The sequence below is a fragment of the Sturnira hondurensis genome, unplaced genomic scaffold, assembly GCF_014824575.4.
Source record: "Sturnira hondurensis isolate 20B ecotype Veracruz unplaced genomic scaffold, ASM1482457v3 Scaffold0007208, whole genome shotgun sequence".
NCBI lineage: Eukaryota > Metazoa > Chordata > Mammalia > Chiroptera > Phyllostomidae > Sturnira > Sturnira hondurensis.
Genome location: NW_028079839.1, coordinates 5,548,501 through 5,570,431, shown reverse-complemented (window position 1 = coordinate 5,570,431; position 21,931 = coordinate 5,548,501). Strand labels below are relative to the sequence as shown.

Here is a 21,931-nt window from a genome sequence, read left to right as displayed (position 1 = left end):
AGCCTGGCCCCGCTGGCGCGGATCCTTCCCGGGGCAGCCACGCCCGGATCCCTCAAGTACGGCGCTGGCTGAGGAGGCCTGGAGAGAGACCCCTCCACCCCCTGCGCGGGGCTGCACGCACCCGAAGCCCGGCCAGCCGGTGCGCGCACGTGAGGTGGGGGACACCATCCCACGCCCGCCCAGCACTCGGCCAGCGACTTTCCGAGCCCCGGTCCGGTGTAGGGACTCAGGCCCCACCGCCAACTGAACACAACACAACGAAAATGGACCCCCGCGGGTCGCGGTGCGAGCGGATGTTGGGTCCTCGCGCAGAGCCGCGGGGGTCGCCCTCGTGCGCGCTACCGAGATTGGGGAGGCGTGAGGGAGCCAGGAAAGTCGTTGCGGACGGACCGCACCAGGCTCCGAAGGCCCGCCTGGCGCAGCCCCTCCCTGCCGCCACGAAAGGGCTGTCGGTTCGCGGACGTTCGGGTCACAGCTTCAAACGGGCAGCGGACAATATTAATATCCTCCACTTATCAATTAATACGTGACGCCACCCAAAAGGACGAGAACGCCACCGTCCAGCATTTATTTATTCAGCACCTCTTCACCGGAGCTTGGAGCCCACCGCGGTCTCATCTGAATCCTCACCAGCTCTGGGGGCTTTTTGTGCCCAGAGGACACTGTTGGCCCCACCTGCCTAAAGGCCGAGACTCTGCGCTGCGCTTCGGGCGAATCCACGGGGGAGGCCCTGGACGCAGCTCACATGCCGTGGGCTTCACGGTGCTGAGGCTGCGCGGCTCCCCGTTCCCCTGGCTCAGGCTGCGCGAACGGGGGGACGGCCCTGGGCTCGCATGTGGGGTCCGGAAGGAAGCTCGGTACTCAGGTTGCCTCCCCAGAACCGGGCTGCAACTCAGGCCCGAAATGCCCGCTGGAGAGGCAGAGACGGGGAGCCACCCGGCAGCGTGTGCTCACGTGGCCCCGGGACTGGCCACGCCAACGCGCCAGCCATTTGCCAGTGCAGAGCAGATTCTCGAGGGCCACGTCTGGCCACGCGGGCCTAAGCTCCGGTTTCCTCCGTCGCCCGTTTGCGTCCCCGAGAGTCCCCGGAAATGTTGGCGGCTCTCTCCTGACTTGAGAGGGGATGCCCGGGGAACCGCGGGGCGGGGCGCGGGCGGTGTCACCGACGGCTCCTGTTCTCCGGGGGCGCTTCGCCTAACGGGGCACATGGGAACTGAGGAGTGGATCCTCAAATCTGCATTCTTTCGGGCGATAAAATATGCTCTCGTATTTTTTCCTGATTTCCCATTAAAACCTGTGCCTAACTAAACTCCCATCCAACGCGATTTATTTCGTCCCGGGGGAGATAAATCGGACAAATTTACAGCCCGGAAGGCACCTGCCGTGCTAATGGGCCCTTCATGGAGTGCGCGGCCGGCGGGGGCGCGCGGCGGGCGGGGCACTGGCCAATGGCCGGGCCGCGGGCGCCCGCAGCCAATCAGCGCGCGCGCCGCGCTGGGGTCCCGCGGTTATCAGCGCCTCCGGCCCGCGCGGCGCCGCTCCGACCAGCCCCGGAGCCGCCGCCCGCGCCCGCAGTCCCCGGCCGCCGCCTGGTCCGACCCTCGCTCCTCGCCCCGCGCCCGCCCTCCGGGGCCGTCGGCGCCCATTCGCGCCCCGCGCTCCGTGAAGCGGCGCCCGCCTGGGCCACGCGCGAACTTCCCGGGCCGGATGGGCGCCCGGGCCGGCGGCGGCGGCGCCCATGGACGCTAACCGCCCGGGCGCGTTCGTGCTGAGCAGCGCGCCGCTGGCCGCGCTGCACAACATGGCCGAGATGAAGACGTCTCTGTTTCCGTACGCTCTGCAGGGCCCGGCCGGCTTCAAGGCGCCCGCGCTGGGCGGCCTGGGCGCGCAGCTGCCGCTCGGCACCCCGCACGGCATCAGCGACATCCTGGGGCGGCCCGTGGGCGCGGCGGGCGGCGGCCTCCTGGGAGGCCTGCCCCGTCTCAACGGGCTTGCCTCGTCGGCCGGCGTCTACTTCGGGCCCGCGGCCGCCGTGGCGCGCGGCTACCCCAAGCCGCTTGCCGAGCTGCCCGGGCGCGCTCCCATCTTCTGGCCCGGCGTGGTGCAGGGCTCGCCCTGGAGGGACCCGCGACTGGCCGGCCCGGGTAAGTGGCGCGCGCCGGAGTCGACGCGGGGCGCGGGGCGGGGGACGGCGGCCGTGCTTACTCGCTCTCCTGTGCAGCCCAGGCCGGCGGGGTCCTGGACAAGGACGGCAAGAAGAAGCACTCGCGGCCGACCTTCTCTGGCCAGCAGATCTTCGCGCTGGAGAAGACTTTCGAGCAGACCAAGTACCTGGCGGGCCCGGAGCGTGCGCGCCTCGCCTACTCCCTGGGCATGACCGAGAGCCAAGTCAAGGTGAGGATGCGCGGCCGGGCGGCACCAGGTAGACCCTCCTGCCCGCGTCCTGCGAACGGTCCGAAAGCGGCCGGCATCCTTGGCCCAGCCCGGGAGGCGCCGCTGCTCTGCGGACAGGGTGGGGGCCGAGGTGCTAGCCGCGGGCAGCGGGCCAGGCAACTTGGGAGGCGCCGCCTGATGCCCTCCTGCGCCCGCAGGTGTGGTTCCAAAACCGCCGGACCAAGTGGCGCAAGCGACACGCGGCGGAGATGGCGTCGGCCAAGAAGAAGCAGGACTCGGACGCCGAGAAGCTGAAGGTGGGTGCGTCGGACGCGGAGGACGACGACGAGTACAACCGACCCCTCGACCCCAACTCGGACGACGAGAAGATCACGCGGCTGCTCAAGAAGCACAAACCCTCGAACTTGGCGCTGGTCAGCCCTTGCGGCGCTGGCGCGGGGGACGCCTTGTGAGGCCGGAGGGCCAGGGTGGGGCGTGGCCGGCGCCCCCCAGCCGGAATTGTACATATATTTTTACAGAATAAGTTATAAAGCGGCCGGCTCGGGCTCGGCGGAATCACTTTGTATCATCAATAAATTATTTAACACGTCCCGTTGGAGCCGCGGCTCCCGGCTGCACCGCGTGTTTCTTCCTTCCGTCCCCTCTCCCAGCCGCCAGGGTCCTGCGAGGGTCGTGCGCAGCGGAGCCAGCCTGGTCCCTGCGCCCCAGAGCGGAGGTTGAGGCGGATAGGGCGGCCGGAGCCGGGGGACACACAAAGAGCGGAGCTCGGAAGGGCAGCCCTGGCCCCGGCTTCAGCCCCTCGAACCCTCGGCGGTAAGGAGCCGCCGGGCCTACCCAGGAAGAGCCGCGAGGAGCTGGATGGAGCGGGGCGCGTGGCGCCGGCAGGTGAGACTCGGGGCGGTGGGGGCGCCATCCCCTTCCCGGGCTGCGGGATCGCGCCGCGCCGGCTCAGACGGGTGAAGTCTGGGGCGGACCGCAACAGGTTTGGGGGCCCGACCCCGCTCCCTCCAGACCCCGTGTCCGGCGGGCGCGGTCAGCTCGATTGTATAGAGCGCCTTCCCCTCCGTAGCTGGATATTTACAAGTTCGCGCGGAGCGCACAACGGGTGGAGTAGGTGGGGTTTTAAATCACTTGGCGTCCACGGCCCTTCAGCTCGAGTTGGAGAAAGCGTCATTCAGTCCAAACTGGGGCCGAGAAGAGAAACCCGAGGCTGCCCCCGGAGACCGGGCTGCCCGGTCAGCGTCCCGGGGCCTCCTGTGCCGGGAGCCCTGTGAGCTCTGCGGGGCCGGCGGCCCGCCCACGCCCCGAGACGTCCCCGCTTGGGCCAGCTGTCCCGCGGTCTGAGGGCGGGTCCCAGTACCGCCGGCTCTGTTCTGTCCGGCTAACAGACCAGCACCTGCTGGGCTCTCTGGCCACAGCTCTTTTCGTTGCATCCCAATGGGGTACAAGCATTATGAATTCTAAATATTACGTATAAATGTTTGTAGTACTCCGTGATTTCTTTTGGATGCCAAAGAGAAACCTAAAAAGCTGAAGTTTTTGTTGCCACCCAGGGCAGAACCACCGTTTCTAAGGAACCACTGGTGGGTTTTGTTTCTCTTTGAGCAATACAGGGATTTATTTTATTTCTGCAAGTGAAGTGTCCTCTCAGCTCAAGTGGAGACCGGGGGGGGGGGGGTTCCAGTCCCGGGTTTGAGGACAGCCCCGTATCTACATAACTTGATTAAAAATGCCCAGGGGGGGACGACCCAGCCCCTCACCGCCTCAGTGAAAACGCCCGAGGTGGCCGTGTTTCCGCTCTCAACTCACAGTGTCTCCGGGGTGATGGCGTCTGGTGGAGGGGGCTCGGGCGGCAGAGGAGGGCACGGCCCTGCCACACAGCACTTCAAAGGGGGTGCGCGCAGAAGGGAGACAGACAGGCAGAGCTGTGTTCACCATGATCAATTTTATTGCTTAGGAACCGGGGCGGTCATTTCTAAAGGCCTCCACAGTGACCAGCATCCGAAACCCCGCTGGACAGAACTGCCGTGAGGCCGGGACCGCAAGGGGACCGCAGCCCCGCCCCCGCCGCCTGCTGCCCGGAGCAGACTGGGCAGGCGCCGGCATCGCTCGCACTGGTAGTGACTGACCTACACGCAGGCGCTTGCCCGCCGCCGCCGGCCCGGGGCCTTAGTGTTCTGTAGCAGGGGAGCCGGTGCGGTGCGCTGCTCCCCCGAGGGCCCCCGAGGCGCGCGGGGCTGGCCCGGCGCTGGGGGAGGGTGGGCCGCCATGTCCCACATGGGGCGTCTGCGGCCAAGCCCGGGACAGCTCTGTTCTCTCCACGGTTTTAGATGCAGTTCATGTTAAAAGCGGTTTCTACTGGAAGCGGACTAGGCTATTTTCATTCCCCCATGACATTATTGTTTCATGTGTAATACTTGGCACCATAGAGCAGTAACAAAAGACAGACAAAACGGTTTACAAAATTCTTAAAAGGAATACACCAAGCCGGCTACAGACTTCACACCCGGGTCTCACTGTCACAGAAGGCGGGGGAGCACGCCCACCACCCGCCTGCTCCGCAGGTGCGCTCAGAGCTCCCAGGGCCAACCCCAGGCTCCGACTTTCCTCGCTGACGGGGTGCTCTCGAGCATTCATACTGGAAAGTATATTCAGCATAAGTCTGGTAAGATTTATAAATTACTTTAAAAAGTATATATTTATATGTATTCATATATAAAACGGGGAAGCAGCTGCAGTGTGATTCAGAACCATGTACACAGCAGCAGAGGGGATGCATGGGCCGCGGCTGGACCGGGGCCTCGCCGCCGACCCCACAGAGCCTGCCTGCCGGGCTCGCCTCCAGCTGGCAGCAGGCGCGGACGCCGTGGGTCCCCACGCTGACGACTATTACAAACCGGAAACCGTGAAGTCTAAAATACAGAATCTCTGCTGTCTATTAGAGTTTTGGCAACAGGACTGTGACTTATTAAAAAACCCAATATTTCTACTTAATGTCACATGAACAGACAAGACAGTGAGGTATGTGAGCCCCGGGACGGCCGGAGGCTGAAGCGAAGTGCGGGCCGCCGGCTGGCGGGTGGCGCTCGGGCAAGTTACGGATGCAGCTGCTGAGTGTGGACTCCAGTGGACGCGACCTCCGTCTGCTCCTCGCGCTACAGGCAGGGCTGGCGGAGGGTCCGCTCCCGTGCCTGGCATCGCCGCCCTGCCGCAGAGTCAGTGGTTTGTTAAAGGGACAGACACACCAGGCAAAGCTCAGAAAAGGTGAACTCAAGGGAAGGAGCCATATTTACCACACGTCACTGCACGACACAACACTTGTGCACGTGTGCGTGAGCTTTACCTGCCCCGGGCGCCACGCGGAAGGCCAGGAACACGGGCTGCAGCAGGACAAGAGGGGGCGTCAGCACCCTGGTGGCTGCTGGCCGCCCCCTTGCCCTCGAACCGTCTCTCATCGCGACAGAGCCCTGCTGACCGGACGAAGCCAAGCCGGGCCACCAGGGGCTCCTGGCAAGCGCCTTCCAGTTTTGTAAAGAGGCGTTCTTTCCGGATGACAACTGATATTCAAAGGGGCTAAAGGCCACGGACCACGCCCCAGACAATGGGGATGGGACAGAGCTCCCGCCTGGCGCCCCTGTAAGGGCTGCACTCGGGGCGACACCCAGCGGTCTCGGCCCTGGGGGGCACCACCTGTGCCCCTCAGTGAGGACGGCTTGGGCTCCAGTGCAGGGACAGGCCCCTGTGCAAACGAGTCCCTGAAGCACTGACCTGTGACCCTCACACTCCACCCGCCCGCTGAGCCCGGCTCTGCGTAAGAACAATAAAACACCCCAAACGCACCCTTGGGAATGGCCTTGGAAGTAGTCTGTGGGGACGTGGTATTTTGACTGCAAACAGTAAAATTGTATTTTATGCTACCACGGCCAGTCGTTTCTGCCTCTTCTCTACCTACCTACCTCACAGTGTGCCCCCTACTGACCCACGCACCCACCCTCTGGTGTCTCACTACAACAGCTCAGCCTATGCCGAGCAGTGGCCTGCGGGGTGGGTGGGGAGCAAAGGCAGAGAAGCAGGCGCCCACCCTCAGGCCCGCCCCAGCCGTCACCTTGTGGTCTCCCATGCAGACGCTGGGCCCGATGTGGTCGTAGGTGACAACCTTCTCCTCGCTCTCAGACTGGGAAAGCAAACAGAGGGAGCAGTGTGGGAGGAGGGCCGGTGGCAGTCCCTGTGAGCACGCGCTTCCCCTGCACCACTGGGCCCACGAGGGAGTCACTGGGCAGGTGGGTGGAAGCTTCTGGCAGGTGTGGCAGCACCTGGGCCTCCAGGCCGGGGTGGTGAGAAGGCTCGGTGCCCCAAGCCCACTGCGGTTGGCATGACCCCAACAGTCACAAACCGCAGTGCCCACTGTGCCTGCCGCCCACTAGGCCTGGCAAACACCTTATTGTGGGTGAGGGTGAAGGGCTTGTTCCCGGCCGTCTGACTGGCTGGGACTTCCTGTCCACAGCGGAAGCACCCGGGACTATAAAGTTGAGGCTGAATTTCCTTTAATGCAGCAGGAAGCTGCAGTTTTACTGTGTGGAGTGCTCACCACCCGAAGGAGGTGAGAGCAAACAGCCTCCGCGGTGGCCTCGTGAGCACCCCGCATGGCCACACTGCCGCCCACCAGAGGGGCCATTCATCACAGGCGGCGCGGCAACTCACAGAGGCAGCGTAAAATTGTGGGTTTCCAACTGCATAACCCAGAGGCACACAGACAATGACCGCGGGAGGGGCACAGCCGACTGAGCACCCATCACCGGCCCCCAGGCAGCCACCACCTTCGAGTCTCAGGCAGGAAGCAGACGGAACACGATGACGAGGAAGCGGAGCGTGGCATGATGGATGAGCCCGAGGAGGCAGCCTGCAGCATCTGTGGCCTGTGACGCCCGTCCCCCAGGGGAGGGCCTGCCGGGACCTTCGCCCAGGGAGGGACGCCCGTCCCAGCTCGGCCCCCACTGCATCTGTAGCATCAAACCTCACCCCCCAAACTGGGAAAGATGTGAGTGAATGTAAGACAGGCTGAAACACTGCCTTCCGCCCCCCAGCCTCGGGGCTGCGGGGCCGAGTGCGGGGGCTGTGTTAGTGCAGAACGCACCGCTCTTGGTCTTTCATGCTTTCCCAGGTAGGTGACACCTGTCTCGTCCCTGGAGACACCTGTGTTCAGCGCTGGCAGGGGTGGGGCTGAGGCAGGCCCTGTGCACGGGCTGCAGAGGGCTGCCAGATCCACCCCCACCCCCACCCCCAGCAGAGCAAGCCCAGTGGACCCCGAGAGCCCCAGCCTCCAGCCCAGTTTCTGTGGGGCCCACTTAGCGGGGGCCACGGGACATGTGGGTGGTAGGTGGGTGATGGGGGGCAGGGCATGGGCTGTGTGCTCAGGGCAGCATGTGGGGGCTCTGCCCTCCTACCTGCAGCCCCTTTTGCCCAGGGGGTAAGGCCTGGGGTCTGGCCCCGGAGCACAGATAGGGCCTGTTGGGGGAGGGGTGGCCTGGGGTGGGGGCGGCTGCTGTGTGCCTGCCCCTCCCAACCCCTGCCCCGGGTATGAAGCGTCAAGCCCTGGGTGAAATCAACGCCGGCCATTCTTAGGTTTTTTCATTATTGCATTAATGGGGTTGACAAAACCAATTCAGAACCAATTGCATCTTTTGAAAACATTCCTTTTGTGTTAAAACGTGGGAATTGAAAAACCGTGGCAAATCAAGAGGCTCCAGGAAACCTGAAAACTTCCCCGTCTCAGACCTCGCAGGGCCCAGACGCCTAGCTCTGCCCACAGGCCCTGCAGGCTAGGCACCAGCTCCCCAGTGACTGAAGGCCTGTCACAGGACAGGCCAGGGCTGGTCCACTACTCACCCTCAGAATCAGCTCCTTGGCGGACGGGGACATGAGCACACGGTCGCACCAGGCGGGGCACCGGGTGTTCATGTACTGCTTGCCTTGACTGGAGTCCTCGCTGTACGGGTAGCTGGGGAGACAGGACACGGGCAGGTCAGCACACGGCTCCAGCCCCTCCTCTGAGTCTCGCCGACGGCTGTAGGGATTCTCTCTAAAGCCTCTTGGAACTGCTGGCACTCTCAGAAAGAATACCTGTATAGAAGTTTCTAGAATATAAAGTCAAACTCACAGTTCCTTTAAAGAAATGAGATCCTCAATTAAACTTTATTTTTTTTTTTTGACTTAAAAGATTTTGGCCCTGGCTGGCATAGCTCAGTGGATTGAGTGCAGGCTGCGAACCAAAGTGTCGCTGGTTCGATTCCCAGTCAGGGCACATGCCTGGGTTGTAGGCCAAGTCCCCACTTGGGGGCACACGAGAGGCAACCATACATTGATGTTTCCCTCCTTCCCTTCCCCTCTCTCTAAATATAAATAAAAATAAAATCTTAAAAAAAGAAAAGATTTTATTTATTTTTAGAGAGAGGGGAAGGGAAGGAGAAAAAGGGGGAGAGAAGCATCAATGTGTGGTTGCCTCTCATGCACCTGCCACTGGGGACCTTGGCCCGAAACCCAGGCATGTGCTCTGACTGGGAATCGAACCAGCGACCCTTTGGTTTGCAGGCCTGCGCTCAATCCACTGGATCACACCAGCCAGGGCACTTTGCTTTAGTTTTGGATGTGGTCTGAAGTACAAGAAAACCTGCGCAGGAAAACATGGCGTCAGGCCCTCACATGCCCGGTCACACAGCTGTGCCCAGTAGGAACCTGCGGGAAACTGGGGCCCAGCTTGGCCACATACCTGGGTTCCTACAACCTGCTCCCACCTCAGTCCTCCTCTCAGGAAGTATCCAGGCACCCAGGCCACAGCCATGAGGTCATCACTGTGGTGGGCACTGTCCCTGCCCTGGCCATATAGGCTCTCCTCCACTGACCTGCTTGGCCACTGGCAGAGGCCTGGCGGCCCCCTCAGGAATGGAGGCCCTACAGCCAACCAGTGGACCCGGGAGTGACGCACACAGGGGCAAGGAGGGTTCCTGTGGCTTCCAGCTGAGCAAGGTCCCATCGTCCTCAGACACTGGCTGCCTGTCCATAGTGTCCTGCAGTTGCCTGTCCAAGGCCCCTTGCGTTCCTCCCTGGGGGTGGCTTCCCCTTGCTCTGGAGCTCATGGGACAGCCCTGCCTCTGGGCTCTGCTCTGCCCAGTGGGCCTTCCCGGGTGCATGTGAAACTGCTCCCCCCACACAGGCATTGGGACGCAGCTGCATCGGGAGTGCAGCAGATGCGCCTGGCATGACGAGGTGTAGCAGAGCGGCTCTGCTGTGTGCGGTGCACCCCCGCAGGGCCGTGCGCCCCTTACTTGTGGCGCAGGTTGTCTGGTCTTCGCCAGATGACAACTTTTCCTTGTGAGAGTCCAAAGGGTTTTTGTAGGTTGATCCTGAAATATTACATGGCATTTGCTGTGAAAGGCACCTTATTCTCTGTTGAATTTCCCTGTCTCAGGAAAAGGCTACCTCTAGTCTCTGGGCTGCTCCTGTCGTGGGTGCTGGGCCACCTGCCTGCCCTGCATGGGCCCTGGCCTTGAGCACCTCACCAGCGCTTCTGCTGGAGCTACTGGCCGTGGCTGCCAGCCCCTAGCGGGCCCCACCGTGGCCCTGGCATGGCAGGGGGCCCCTGCGTTACGTGACTGGAGACCTAAAGTGGCAAATGCATTGACTGTGCATGCCAGCTGCCCCGCAAGTGTCTTCTTGGGACACATGGCGGCGGGTGCCTGGCCCAGGGTTCCTCAGGCTAACCTGATGGGGCCCAGCCCTGCCCTGCCCAGGACACACTGTCCAATCAGGGCGCCTGCAGTGGGACCCACTTAGGCTTTCCCCTTTCCAAAGGACTACCTACTAAGTCACTAAGCAACCCCCACTGCTGGGGCAAAGGTCAGGGGTGTGGCTCAGAAGGTCCTGCAGGCTGTGAGGGAGTAGGGGGACCTCTGCCACAAAGTGGCTGCAAGACAAGTTTACCCAGAGGGGGACCCGTGGCACCTGGTCATCTTCAGGATGACCCACTGCCACCCTCCCACTAGGAGCCCAGTGCCATCTGGGGGCCTCTGTGATGGACGTTGTGACTCAGGGGCTCCCTGACACCTTCAGAGCACCGTGTCACCTCGGGTGGCGCTGTGAGGGGCACCTAGCCACGAGGCTCCCTGGCCCGGGTGTGCCCTGAGGAGCAGGTGTGGAAGGAGCTGGCCACAAGGCACCCTGGGAGATGCGGTCGGGATGGAGCAAGATAGTGACCTGCTCCAGAAGCTGCCGTCTCTGCTCAGTGGTGTGGTGACATCACCTTGATGACAGGACCCACCCCTTGCACAAAGCACCTGAGGTCAGGCCCTGTCCAAGGCTGCACCACGATGCCCTGAGGGGCATGCATCCCTGAGCGGGGTAAGCCCAGGGGCAGCCAGTTTGCACAATGGACCGAAGGCTGTTAAGCAGCTCTGTGAGCAATGGTCCCGGGAGCACCCCGGGGCCTTGAGACACAGCACAGGGCCTGCTGCCTCCCTGTCTGCAGGCAGGGCCTCACCCTACGGCCTGCCTCCCACTACCCGGGACAGCCCAGCAGCAGGGCAGGAGCTGACATTGATTAACACGGTGCTGGCTGTGCATTCAGACTTATCTGAAAGCAAACCCCATGCAGGGTGGGGACGAGGGCAGAGAGGGAAAGTTGCCATAATGAGTGGCTGAGTGATAGAGCTAACAATCGCCCACCTGTCCTCGAAGCCCCGCCACCCCCACCTCCCTGCACCTCAGGATGTGGGCTGTAGCTCCTTTGCTGGGGGCCCAGCCCTGCTAATAAGGCCCAGGTCCCCACGGGAGCGGGCTGGGCTGGGCTGGCCAGGTTGGGGTGGGGAGCCCTTCCGGAACCAGCCCCCCCAGGAGCAGAGAGGAAAGGAGGTGCTGCTGGGCTCCTCGGGGAGGGTGAGGACAGGCCCTCGAATCCCCCTGGGTGAGGCAGCTGCCGTCCCCACGTCACAGCCCCGCACAGGGAGAGTGGACGCCCAGCACAGAGGCTGACGCAGTTGCAGACCAGGTGGTGAGACGACTGTCACAGAGATTTTCCTAACCCCGCCAAGGAGGCCTCCAGACCTGGCATTCTGAAATTCCAGAAAAGCAGCGGAGCTAGAATCAAAGAAACAGACTGAAGCAGAGCCGCAGCCACATGGAAACCGCGAAGTGCAACAGTGTTGTGTCCCCAAGGGAGAGTCCAGGTGAGGGAGGCTGGCAGGTGGGCCCCGCGCCTGGGCAGAGCACACCTGCACGCAGGGCCCCGGTGTCACCTGCTTTTCCTGCAACTGGGCCTCTGACCCCTCACTCCTCAGCGCTTGGTCCTGAGTGTCTGTGTTCAACCAGGGCTCGGGGGCCAGACAGACAGGCGAGCTCCCTCCTGTGTGCCGGGCAAGGCAAACAGCGGGGCTTGTTCTTCCCGCACGGAGTTTACACTCAGACATGTGTTGTCGATACGTGTCTGCACTGCTCACACGTTGCGTCCTGGCCCACTGCCCATGTGGGCAGAGTCCCTGGTCCTCAGCCTGCAGATGACTGTGTCTGCTGAGACGGATGGCCCCACCCAGCCAGCCCAGAGAGGTGCTTGTCCTCGTGGGCTTGTCCCCGTGGGAGGTCCAGCTGTGTCTTTTTCAGAAGCCAGAGCCTGGCCTGGTCCTGCACCAGTGTGTCTGCCCTGCAGCGACGGCCTCTGCAGGATGGCTGCGAGCCCGCCCAGCTCTCTCTGAGCACGGGATACCCTCCCAGGGTGTGGGTGGGCACAGCTGGGACCCTGGCACCTCTTGTCCCTTCAGGCAGCTCCAGGCTCAAGCATAACCCACCCCAGGAACAGCCCTCAGCATGGCAGTGCTCGCCCACCTGCCCCATAAGATGAGCAGTGCCAGGCCCTCCCACCACCGCCTGGAGGTCAAGGGCCGTGACCCAGTACTGCCAGCCAGCCTGGTAGGCAGCGATCTCTACACGACAGAGCCACGCAGCGCCCTTCACATATGTGGCTTGTGCAGGGGTATGTAAGCGTGCTTGTTGTGGGGCACCCAGCAGCAACTCTCCGGCACTCCAGCAGTCCCCAACTCTTGGCTGGTTTTTGGTGCGGTGTGTAGATGGCTGGGGTCCCCAGGCCCTTACAGGGCCCGGAGGCGACGTTCCCTCAGTCACACCGAGACACTGTGTCTGTCACCTATGCTCACGCAGAGCCGGCTCCTCCTCAGAACACCCTGGACCAGCAGCACCACGGCTCTGTCCTCAGCCCTCACGCCTCCAACATGGGGCTTCAGGATTCTATGGGCAGAGGTGGTCTGAGGCCACGGACTGGCCCTCCCGTGGGACACGACCCTCCCAGGCCACCCAGAGTGGCCACTGGGGTCAAACTGTAGCAGATACAAGATCCCTTCTGCCCTCTGTTAAGCTGAACTTTACAAAAATTCTTTTGAATGTGAAACTATTCCATTCTTTTCTGCAAATTATTTTTTTATCAGCAAATGTTTTTTCATAAAAATGTTATGTTAACAAGTAATGGTTTATCATTGTCATTTAGGAGTAAATTAAAACCACAGTAACTCTCAGTAGGTAGGAGCCACGGAGGAGAGCCCTCTGGGGCCCCTTGCTGTGACAGTGTGAGGGTCCTGGGACCACAGGCATTGTCCCCAAAGCCAACACCAGCCCCTGGTGGTGAGACACGGTGTTTCTTCCTAGCACATGGGAAGAGTCAGCCCCTTCTCTAGCGAAGGGCTTGCACAGCACTCAGCCGTGTTGCAAGTGAGTCCAGGACTAGTGACAGGCAGCCAGCTGCCATCTTCAACACAGAAAGGGCTCAAGCCCCTGGGCAGGGCACTGGAGGCTGTGGGCCAAGGTGGGACTGTCGGCCTCTGTTGCTGACACAGCCCAGTGACATCAGGAAGGGGTGCTGCCGTGTGGTGGGGCCACTCTTTGGGGTTGTGCGTTCGTCGGCTTCAGGGAAGGGAGGTCCTGGAGGGGCCCCTGGGGGGAAGGCAGGCTGTTGCCATCAGCAGGGGCAGGAGGCTTGGCCCCCGGAGAGCAGCCCCTCAGGGTTGGGTGCCAGGACCCACGGTGCGCGCTCAGCTGTGCAGGGTGGCGAAAATACCCAGAGCTGCTGGCAGCTTCACCACCTGCCCTTTCTCCTGCAGTCTATTTGAAGCTGACGACAGCAAAACTCTCAGAGTTAAACAGCAAACTGCGTCCCCCCAGGCTGGGATGCGTACGAAGACAGAGGCTTCACCCCGCCTGCCGCGGCTGCCATGCTAGGTTCTCCCGAGGAGGCCTGGCTCCTGCCATTGGCTCTGAGGGGCCCAAATCTGGGCTCAGGGGCGGGAGCTGTGAGTGGATGCTGAGCCCCCAACCCTCTGTAGGATGCAGGCACAGTGTGAGATGCACCTGCTCACCGGCATTCACCTCAAACACCTAACATTATGGCAACTTCTGTGCCAGCTCCAGCGGCACTTTTAGCAGTAGCCGGAGAGCTTGGGCCGATGTCGTGTCTGCACACTGAGCACTCCAAGCCCATCAAGTTCTTGGCAGAAGGAGCCCATGGGCACCGTGTGGCATGGGAGGCCTCATGTGGCTGGGCCCCAGTGGGGCTGCCAGTGTCTCTGGCAGAGGGACAGGCAGGGTGGCCCTGGGCCTGTCCAGTGACATTCTTGCTACTCTGAGCCCAGCCCAGCCCTACCGCAACGCTGCCTCTGGACCCCAAGCTGGCCTCCTGTGTGGCCATCCCTGAAGAAGGGGCTACAAGTGGCTGGGCCTGGCACTGAGAATTAGGACGCTGATGGCTCTACACATACCAGAAACACCAAGCCTCTCCTAGCAGGGCAAGAGGCAGCACTGGGTTACGGTCTGCCAGCAATGCCGCTCTGTGCACCCATGGTGGACAGTGACCAACAGCCTAGCTGGAAAAAACCCAGGGCACTCTCATCATGAGACCCATTGCTAATGAAATGTCTCTGGGGACTGTCATGGGCGGGTGACTGACCAAGCGTCCGGCCATGGGGAGCTCAGCTGGGTGGGATGCTCCTGCCCTCTGCATGTCTGGGAGTTATATGCGCCACTCAGGAACAATGTCTCCCTCTGCAGGAGGCCCTCAGTGAGCTTGCTTCCTCCAGGACAGAGACCAAGATGGCTTGGCCAGGTTGCCATGCATTCACATGTGAATGACAAGGGCGGAAATTGCGGACGGGCTCTGCAGACAGGAGCCGCGGCCGCGGGGGCAGACACCCATGGCAGAGGGTTCACAGGACCCCGCCCCTGGGCACCCTAGGGATGAGAAACCCAGGGAGACAGGTCTCTGTCTGGCAGGCTGGCCTCAGACCCTGGGGCTTCCTGCATGGGGACCTGGTGTGAGGGACAGGATTCTGCCTCCTTCCTGTAGGTGCTCTGGTGTGGGACAGGACAGAACCTCTAAAGGAGGCAGGGTGCCCATTTTCCCCGAGGACGCCTCCTGGACCAAGTGCTTCTTTGCTCCCACAACTCACTTGCGGCCACCTCTTCCCACGCGGGACCAGGACAGCCCGGGCAGTGTCCCCGAGCTCCCTCAGGTGGAGTCCTTGGGGCCTGTGAACCCTCTGCTCCAAGACAGGGTCCCCAACCACTCCCATCGGCCACAGACAGATCCATGCTGGAAGCTGTGCACTGACGACACCCACACAACACACACACCCAGGCACCACACACTCACACCCATCCACACCCAGACCCAGGCACATCCACACAACACACAACCAATCAACATATACACCCACACAATGCAACCTCTACACCTACACACATACTACATACACACCCAGATCCACAAACCCACACAACACCCACACCTATGAACACACACACGCATGGCACACACACACACATACCCATGGAGACACCTACAGACAAAGCCTACACACACACACACACAGGCACCTGTGCACAGCACATGCAGACTGCATGTGCACACACCTTACACATATACACGTTCCCATGTACATACCATGTACATGCACACAGCTGCACACACAGGTACACCTCATGCACACACCCCCACAACTGTGTGGTGCACACCTACGCACACTCAGATACATATGACAAGGTCTGTCAGGAAGAACTCCAGCCATTGTTACTCTAACGAGAACAGTTTGCATGACGTCGATGGAACCTGGCAGCCAAGGAGCGTGGACTGGAACGCACATGCGTGAACAAGGACGACTTCACTGCACCAGTCAGTGGGGGCGGCAGACGCGGTGAGTGAGCGTGTGGACTGTGTGGCCGTCGCATTCAAAACGACTGAGTGAGCAGAGCAACGAATCTACATCAGATTTTACATTAAGCTTGAACCTCCCTCCGCAGAAACTATTTGGATGATGCAGAGGCTGCAGCCGTGGGCAGCTGGTGACGGGCAGCTTCGTCACTTCAACACATACCTGCTCATGCATCTCGTCTCATGAAGAGTTTTTTGTGAAACATCAGATCACCCAGGTGACTCAGCCCCCCTGGGGCCCAGATTTGGTGCCCTTTGACTCCTGGCTTTTCCCAAAACTAAAATCACCTTTGATGAAAGGGAAGAGACTTTGGACTGTTGATGAGATTCAGGAAAATAGGACAAGGAAGCTGATAACGATTGGGAGAACTGTGTGAGGTCCCAAGGTGCCTCTTCTGAAGGGGACAGGCGTCATTGTCCTGTGCACAGTGTTTCTTGTCTCTTGTATCTTCAATAAACGTCTCTGTTTTTCATAATACATGACTGGATACCTTCTGGACAGACTGCAAATATACACACAGGCCTACGTGCACACACAACCCAACCGCCCTAAGGCACACACCCCCCTACACATGTACACATGTAACCATGCTCACATGTACCAACTTTGCATACACACAGGCACACCCATATCATGTGCATAAACTCAAACCCATGTCTACACACCCACATATACACATCCATGTGCACACTCCACACACACATGATCCACGGACTGCACAGAAACACACACAACTGATCATGACTACTCACACACATCCTGCACATACAACACACCTATGCATGCACACATACAACCTATGATACTCACATATGTACACAATGCACATGCAGCTACAGTGCACACAGGAGTACATCCATGCACACAACCCTTTGTACACATCCTACACACACAACATACACACCCATGTAGGGCACACCTGTCTGTGTGCAGACTCCTGCACACCCACACTCACACCCCACTCGAGACCACGGACTTCATGGCAGGGTCGGAGAGCACACCTGGCAGGTGCTGACCAACTGCCACCTTGCCGCCCTGCCACTGCCCTGCCGCTCCAGCTGTGCTCCTGCTCAAAATAGCTCTGCATACCCCGCACGGCCACCGTGGGGGCTGTGACTCTACTTGGTTGGCACAGACACAGCCTTAAAAACATAAATAGGACCAGAGGGAGGGAGGACTTCAGGTGTGGCCAAGCAGTGGGAGGGGGACCAGCAGGCGGGGGGGGGGGGAATGGCCTCAGAACCTGCGGTGGCCCTGCACCCGTGCACAAGGTCTGACTGTGTTGAGAGGCGGCTGTAGTCCTTCCTGGAAACAGGGCCCCAAGCTCCAGAGCTGCCGGCTTGACAGCACAGGCTGGGGATGCCTCTCCCTTTCTTCTCCCCGCACGTCCATCTCTGCAACCGTCAACTGGGGTTTCCAGATTCCAGGGGCTCTACCTGAAAACTAATTCAGCTGGTCGGGCAGAGCCTGCAGGCCGCCCCCAGCCCTGAAACTGCCTCTGAGGGCTGGGGGCTCCCTGCATTAAGGCACTCATGCACGGCCAAGTCCCTTTTGTCACGAGTGGGAGACACTCGCAGGTTCTGGGAAGAGGGTGGACACATTTCTGGGGGCTGTTCTCCTGCCCAGGAACCCACAAGACTCTGTGCAGATTCTGCTCAGCAGGTCTGTTCTGGGACCTCGCTGAAGGAAGAGAGGTCATTGCATAAAGCCCCCCAGGCCTCCTGTCCTGAGGGCTGGGCAGGGACACCCAGAGATCAGCACCCAGGAAGCACTGAAGAGCCTCCCACATGCCACCAAAGCAACCCCTCCCATGTTCCAGGGACAGAAAAGACCCCAGATGAACAGGGGGGATCTTAGGGGCCACCAGGTCATAGCCGCCTGCCCAGGGAAGTGCGTGATCCAGTAGCCCTCTACCCTGCTCAGGACCTGCTGTACTTCTGTCCCTGTGTGGGGGACTGTTGAGGCTGCAGGGTTTGGGAGAAATGTGAGGGGCACAGGTGTCCACAGGGCCACGCTCTAGCCCATGGGATCTCCCGGGACTCCTCTACCCCCTGCCAGCTCAGCAAAGCCCTGGGGAGGAATCCATGGGTCTGTTCACAGAGGATGAGACATTCAGGGTATCTGGAGGGGGACACCTGGACAAACCCCTGACAATGCTGTCAGCAGATTCCACACACACCTGAAGTGCTCAGTGCCCACTGGGACACCTGAAACAGCCCCTGAGCTTGGCCAGGGCCCTGGACAGTGGTGACTGCAGACCGGCTCACACCACGGGCTGGCAGAGGCGGCTGGTGCTCCACCAGCCTGGCGGCCCAAGGGCAGAGTGGAGCTGTCCTGCTTCCCTGGCTCCCTGACACCCACACTGGCAGTCTGTGTGCCGACCCTGAGCTCTGAGCACCTGCCCTGTCAGCTAGAGCCTGCACCCGGAGGTCAGTGGGGCACAGGCCCAGGGCCTGGTGGCTTCCTGTCTACAGTTTCTCTCTGTTACGTCCAGGCCCTGGGAGGCCCTGGGTGTGTGAACAGTCAGAGGAAATGAACAGGAGGCGAATGCTGCAGACGTCTGGACTCTAAAGGCGGTGGAGAGAAACACAGCAGAGGCTGGCAGGCATGTCCAAGCCCACACAGACCCTGCTGAGGAAAGCCCACAGCACCAGCCGCCTCCACCGGCTATAGGACGTATACCCAGCAGGCCGTGTTTTGCGTGCTGGAAGACCATCTTGCATAAAGAAAGAGTCCCTCGTTGCTCCTGGTTGCTTCTTTGGGCCGCAGGAAGGGCTGCGGGCTGGTTTGCACAGGTGCACTGGCCACCCTGAGAGGAGGATAGTTACCTGTTCACCCGGGAGGCACGGCCCCTTACCTGGGAGGGAACGAGATGTCCAGTTCATACAATCTGTCCTTGAAGACAGATAGCTCTTTGTCAAATTCTAGGAGCTGAAGAGAGAAACAGAAGAAAACCAAGTCACCGGCATGTCTGGGAGCACCATGCAGCCCCGGGGTGTGGACAGCAGGGCTCACAACCTCCAGGACCATGTCCCACAGTTGGGTGGGGGCCCCTCCCTCTGAGACCTGCCCAGTAGTGCCCCAAGGGGCCCAGTGGGTGCCCCACAGTCCCTGCTGATAAAGCCACGCTCGGGCTCCAGTGTGGCTGCTGCTGGTGCTGGGACCCACATACCCATGGCTGAGCAGCCACTCCCCTGTTCGGAAGCCATGCAGTGCAGGGGGCAGGGCCGGCACTGTCCCAAGGAGGGGACACCACTCCCGCTGTGCTCACACTCAGAGGTGAGCAGTGTCTACCTCACATGGGGAGCTGGTAAGAAATGCCCGAAGTCTGCACGCCCCACAGGGCACACTGTGCCCAGGAGGGAAGGGGCGCACATGGCCTCTGGCCACACAGGGCGGTGATGAGCCGTCACCACACGTGCCCTCGGGACGTGTTCATTAATCAAGCCCCCTCGCAGCTGGGTGGGCGCGGCCTTGCACAGGGGCTCCCCTCAAAGCTGCCTCATCCATCACCCCCGAAGCGTGTGATCGCAGCGCCGTGTGCACAGCGATCCCCCGTGTGCCGGGCTGCTACCTGAGGCAGCAGGCAGCCCCGCCCGCCAGTCCCTGGGGCTGGGAGGGAGGGAAGCAGCGTGGAAATGCACAGGAAGGCGCTAGTGGAGCGCTCATGCTTGGGGAGGGGCAGCTGGGAGCTCCTCGTGTACAAAGGGGGCATTTCCAGCACAGCCGCTGGACTTCAGTTTTGAGCCCCTCCCTGCAGAGACCCCCATCACAGAGAGCCCCCTGCACTCCCTGGACAGGCTCAGAGGCGGGGGGTGGGGCCTGGACCCCAGGGGGAGACGAGAGTCCACACTTGCCGGCGAGGCACACTGGCACAAACCTCCCCAGCTTAGTGTTACCGAGTCCAGTGGCCAGGAGACTGAGGCCCCCAGGGAAGGGTGCAGGAGTGGAACGCAGCCTTGGGGCAAACGGGGGTACAGGAGAGGGAGGGTGGGGTGCAGACTGACTTCCCTGAAACCTCACTCCACCTCTGGGGAGGACACTGGGAAGTTCCTCAGTCAGCTCCTCAGTTGGGCTCGTGGTGAGGGAATATCCTAGGGACTGAAATGCACCTTTGAGGAGGAGGTGAGGGCCAGCCCAGAATGTGTGTGTCTGTTTATAAACATGTTTACACGCACTCGGGTGCCCAAGACCCAGCTCATGTGTGCCTGTACACACTCCAGCAGGCACAGCGCTGCCCGGCAGCTTGTTGGGGAAGCTGGGAAGCCCCAGGAGAGGCCGCTGGCGAGGCCCTGAGTGCGAGGCGGTTTCCTGTTCCCAGCTCTGCTGGACACAGCCTGTAGCCCGCCAGCCCCTCTGTCTGGTCTGGGTGGCAGCATTCAACGATGGGGCTACTTGAGTCTCACCACCCTTCCGCTCGTCAAGGGTGTCAAGTAAGAAACACAGTAGATACATATCTGGTTTGGGATGAGGTGGACTCTTACAGCTGCTCGAATGGGAGCAGAGCCAAACTGCTCCGTCACCACGGGGCCCTGCCTGTCCTGCTCTGCAGAAGGGCCACCCCACTTGCCACATGACACGGAACTGCTCTGAAATGCGCGGCCCTTCCGATTCCGTGTGGATGTGCTCAGGCTCCACTGTGTCAGGGGCTGTGCTGGACACACTGCCCAAGGACGTGGGCAGCACCAGGTGGCTCTTCCCCCTCTAGGACTTCCCAGTGGGGGTGGCAGGGGTACTGTGGTGTTTATAACCTCCCATTAGACCCCAATCTGGGCCATCAGACCCCAAGCCTGGCTGTCCTGGCAGGTGGGCATGGGCTGGCATGACCTGCTGTCCTGCTGACAGGCTGGTGGGACCCTTCGCTAGTGGACCAGCATGGAGACGGTGCCCAGGTGCCATGGCCTGCTCACACCCGTGCCCACCCAGTACGATGGTCTGGGGACCTACTGCTGGCGCCAAACCCCAACGCGAGGCGTTTCCCATCAGGAGTCAGGCTGCGCGTCTGTGGGAATGATCATTTGTGTCTCTGAGATTTTTCAGAAGCATGATAACCAATTCTGCTCGTATCTTAAACATTCTTCTTGATTACAAAGTGAAAAACAGTGCAGGGCGTGTGTGGACAATGATAAAGCAGCTGGTGGTCATACGTATCTGTCGGGAACTCTCCCTGCCGCCCAGATTCCACTGTGGCTGCAGAGACGCTGCGCTGATAAAGGGAAGAGCCAGAAAATCGATGCGCCTGGAGCCGCAGCAGCTGCTGAACACGCAGCAGACACTGCCGTCCAGCAAGCCGGGCCCCGCGGAAGCCCCGGCCGGCCGGGACGGCCCTGCGAAATTTAATCTCTCCAAATCCTCGCCAGGGCGCTCCATCCTGCAGCCTGACAGCACATGTGTAATTAATTATACAGTTTCGATGGGAATATCGACTAAACAAAGCCATAAATCATAGAAAAAGTCAATAGGCATGGACACATTCAATCATGTCCCGGCCAATGATTACTACTCTTAAAATACAATAATTATTTTCAGGAGCCAGCTTGAATTAAATTTCTGTCAGGCGGGAACAAGACCGGCGGTTGATGAAGGATGCGATGGATTTTGGGGCTGCGTCCGGCGAGGGCACATCCATCCTGCGGACGGTCCCTAGTCCCAGTGGCCACGCTGCCATGGTCTCACCTCGGAGGGGACAGGCTCTCTGATGGCTCACCACACCATTTATCTTGTCCCCTGGTGGGGGACGGAGTGACCCCGTCTCCTGCATGTGGCTGATTTTAGGCTGACCCCGTGATGTGCCGGGTGGCTGGGCAGGAAGCACAAGCCCGTGTGGCCCCCGAGGGCCCGGAGCTGCAGTTCCTGTAGGCGCAGCTGCAGGGTCTGCTCTCAAAGCCACAGCCCTTGAGGGCCAGGCCCCGCTGAGTGTCCCCTGCCAGATGAGGCTCTTGCTGTGACACAAAGGGCCACATGGGATCTACCCCAACCCCACTGCACATTTGCCTCTGGAGTCAAATTCAGAAGCTCCCTGAACATTCAAACTAACTTTCCTCCACCTGAGAAAACAGTTTCTTGTGACTTCCAACAGCGGCTCCGGCTACGTCCACTGGCCACTGAGGGGCCTCTGTCTGGTGCTGAGAGAGGAAACCATCACCTGGCCTCCACACGTGACCTCACTCCTGACCACCGACCAGCTGGCTGCAGGCCCGGCTTCCCCCTCGGCTGATGGAGCCTCCTCTCACCAAGCTCCTTCTTCCTTCCAGAACGTTCTGGCCCCTCAGCTGCCC

At 60.9% G+C, this 21,931-nt stretch overlaps 2 protein-coding genes across 3 annotated transcripts in view; one reads left to right on the top strand and one right to left on the bottom strand.

Annotated features, from left to right (window-relative positions):
* The first annotated feature begins 1,738 nt into the window (after nt 1-1,738).
* NKX6-2 (NK6 homeobox 2) lies at nt 1,739-2,947 on the top strand. The gene is made up of 3 exons (XM_037051249.1): nt 1,739-2,144; nt 2,222-2,394; nt 2,592-2,947. Exons 1-3 carry the CDS (start codon nt 1,739-1,741, stop codon nt 2,844-2,846), a joined length of 834 nt encoding a protein of 277 aa, XP_036907144.1. The 3' UTR covers nt 2,847-2,947.
* Nucleotides 2,948-4,320: 1,373 nt separating this feature from the next.
* Nucleotides 4,321-21,931, bottom strand: part of INPP5A (inositol polyphosphate-5-phosphatase A) — a 146,620-nt gene continuing 129,009 nt past the window's right edge. Inside the window, exons 12-16 of one of the 2 annotated variants that reach the window (XM_037051247.1) lie at nt 18,511-18,584; nt 8,281-8,392; nt 6,500-6,568; nt 5,738-5,774; nt 4,321-5,599 (exon numbers count right to left, since the gene is read on the bottom strand). In XM_037051247.1, coding sequence (XP_036907142.1) covers nt 5,550-5,599; nt 5,738-5,774; nt 6,500-6,568; nt 8,281-8,392; nt 18,511-18,584 — 342 coding nt within the window. In that variant the 3' untranslated portion in view covers nt 4,321-5,549. Of the gene's footprint in view, nt 5,600-5,687; nt 5,775-6,499; nt 6,569-8,280; nt 8,393-18,510; nt 18,585-21,931 lie in introns of both variants that reach the window. The other variant, XM_037051248.1, reaches the window with a different exon arrangement.

Bases quoted from the DNA above. Each gene is read 5' to 3' on its own strand.
- NKX6-2 (XM_037051249.1), top strand. From the start codon at position 1,739: ATGGACGCTAACCGCCCGGGCGCGTTCGTGCTGAGCAGCGCGCCGCTG. The intron at 2,145-2,221 runs GTAAGTGGCGCG...TCTCCTGTGCAG, and splicing joins CCCGCGACTGGCCGGCCCGG to CCCAGGCCGGCGGGGTCCTG. The intron at 2,395-2,591 runs GTGAGGATGCGC...CTGCGCCCGCAG, and splicing joins TGACCGAGAGCCAAGTCAAG to GTGTGGTTCCAAAACCGCCG.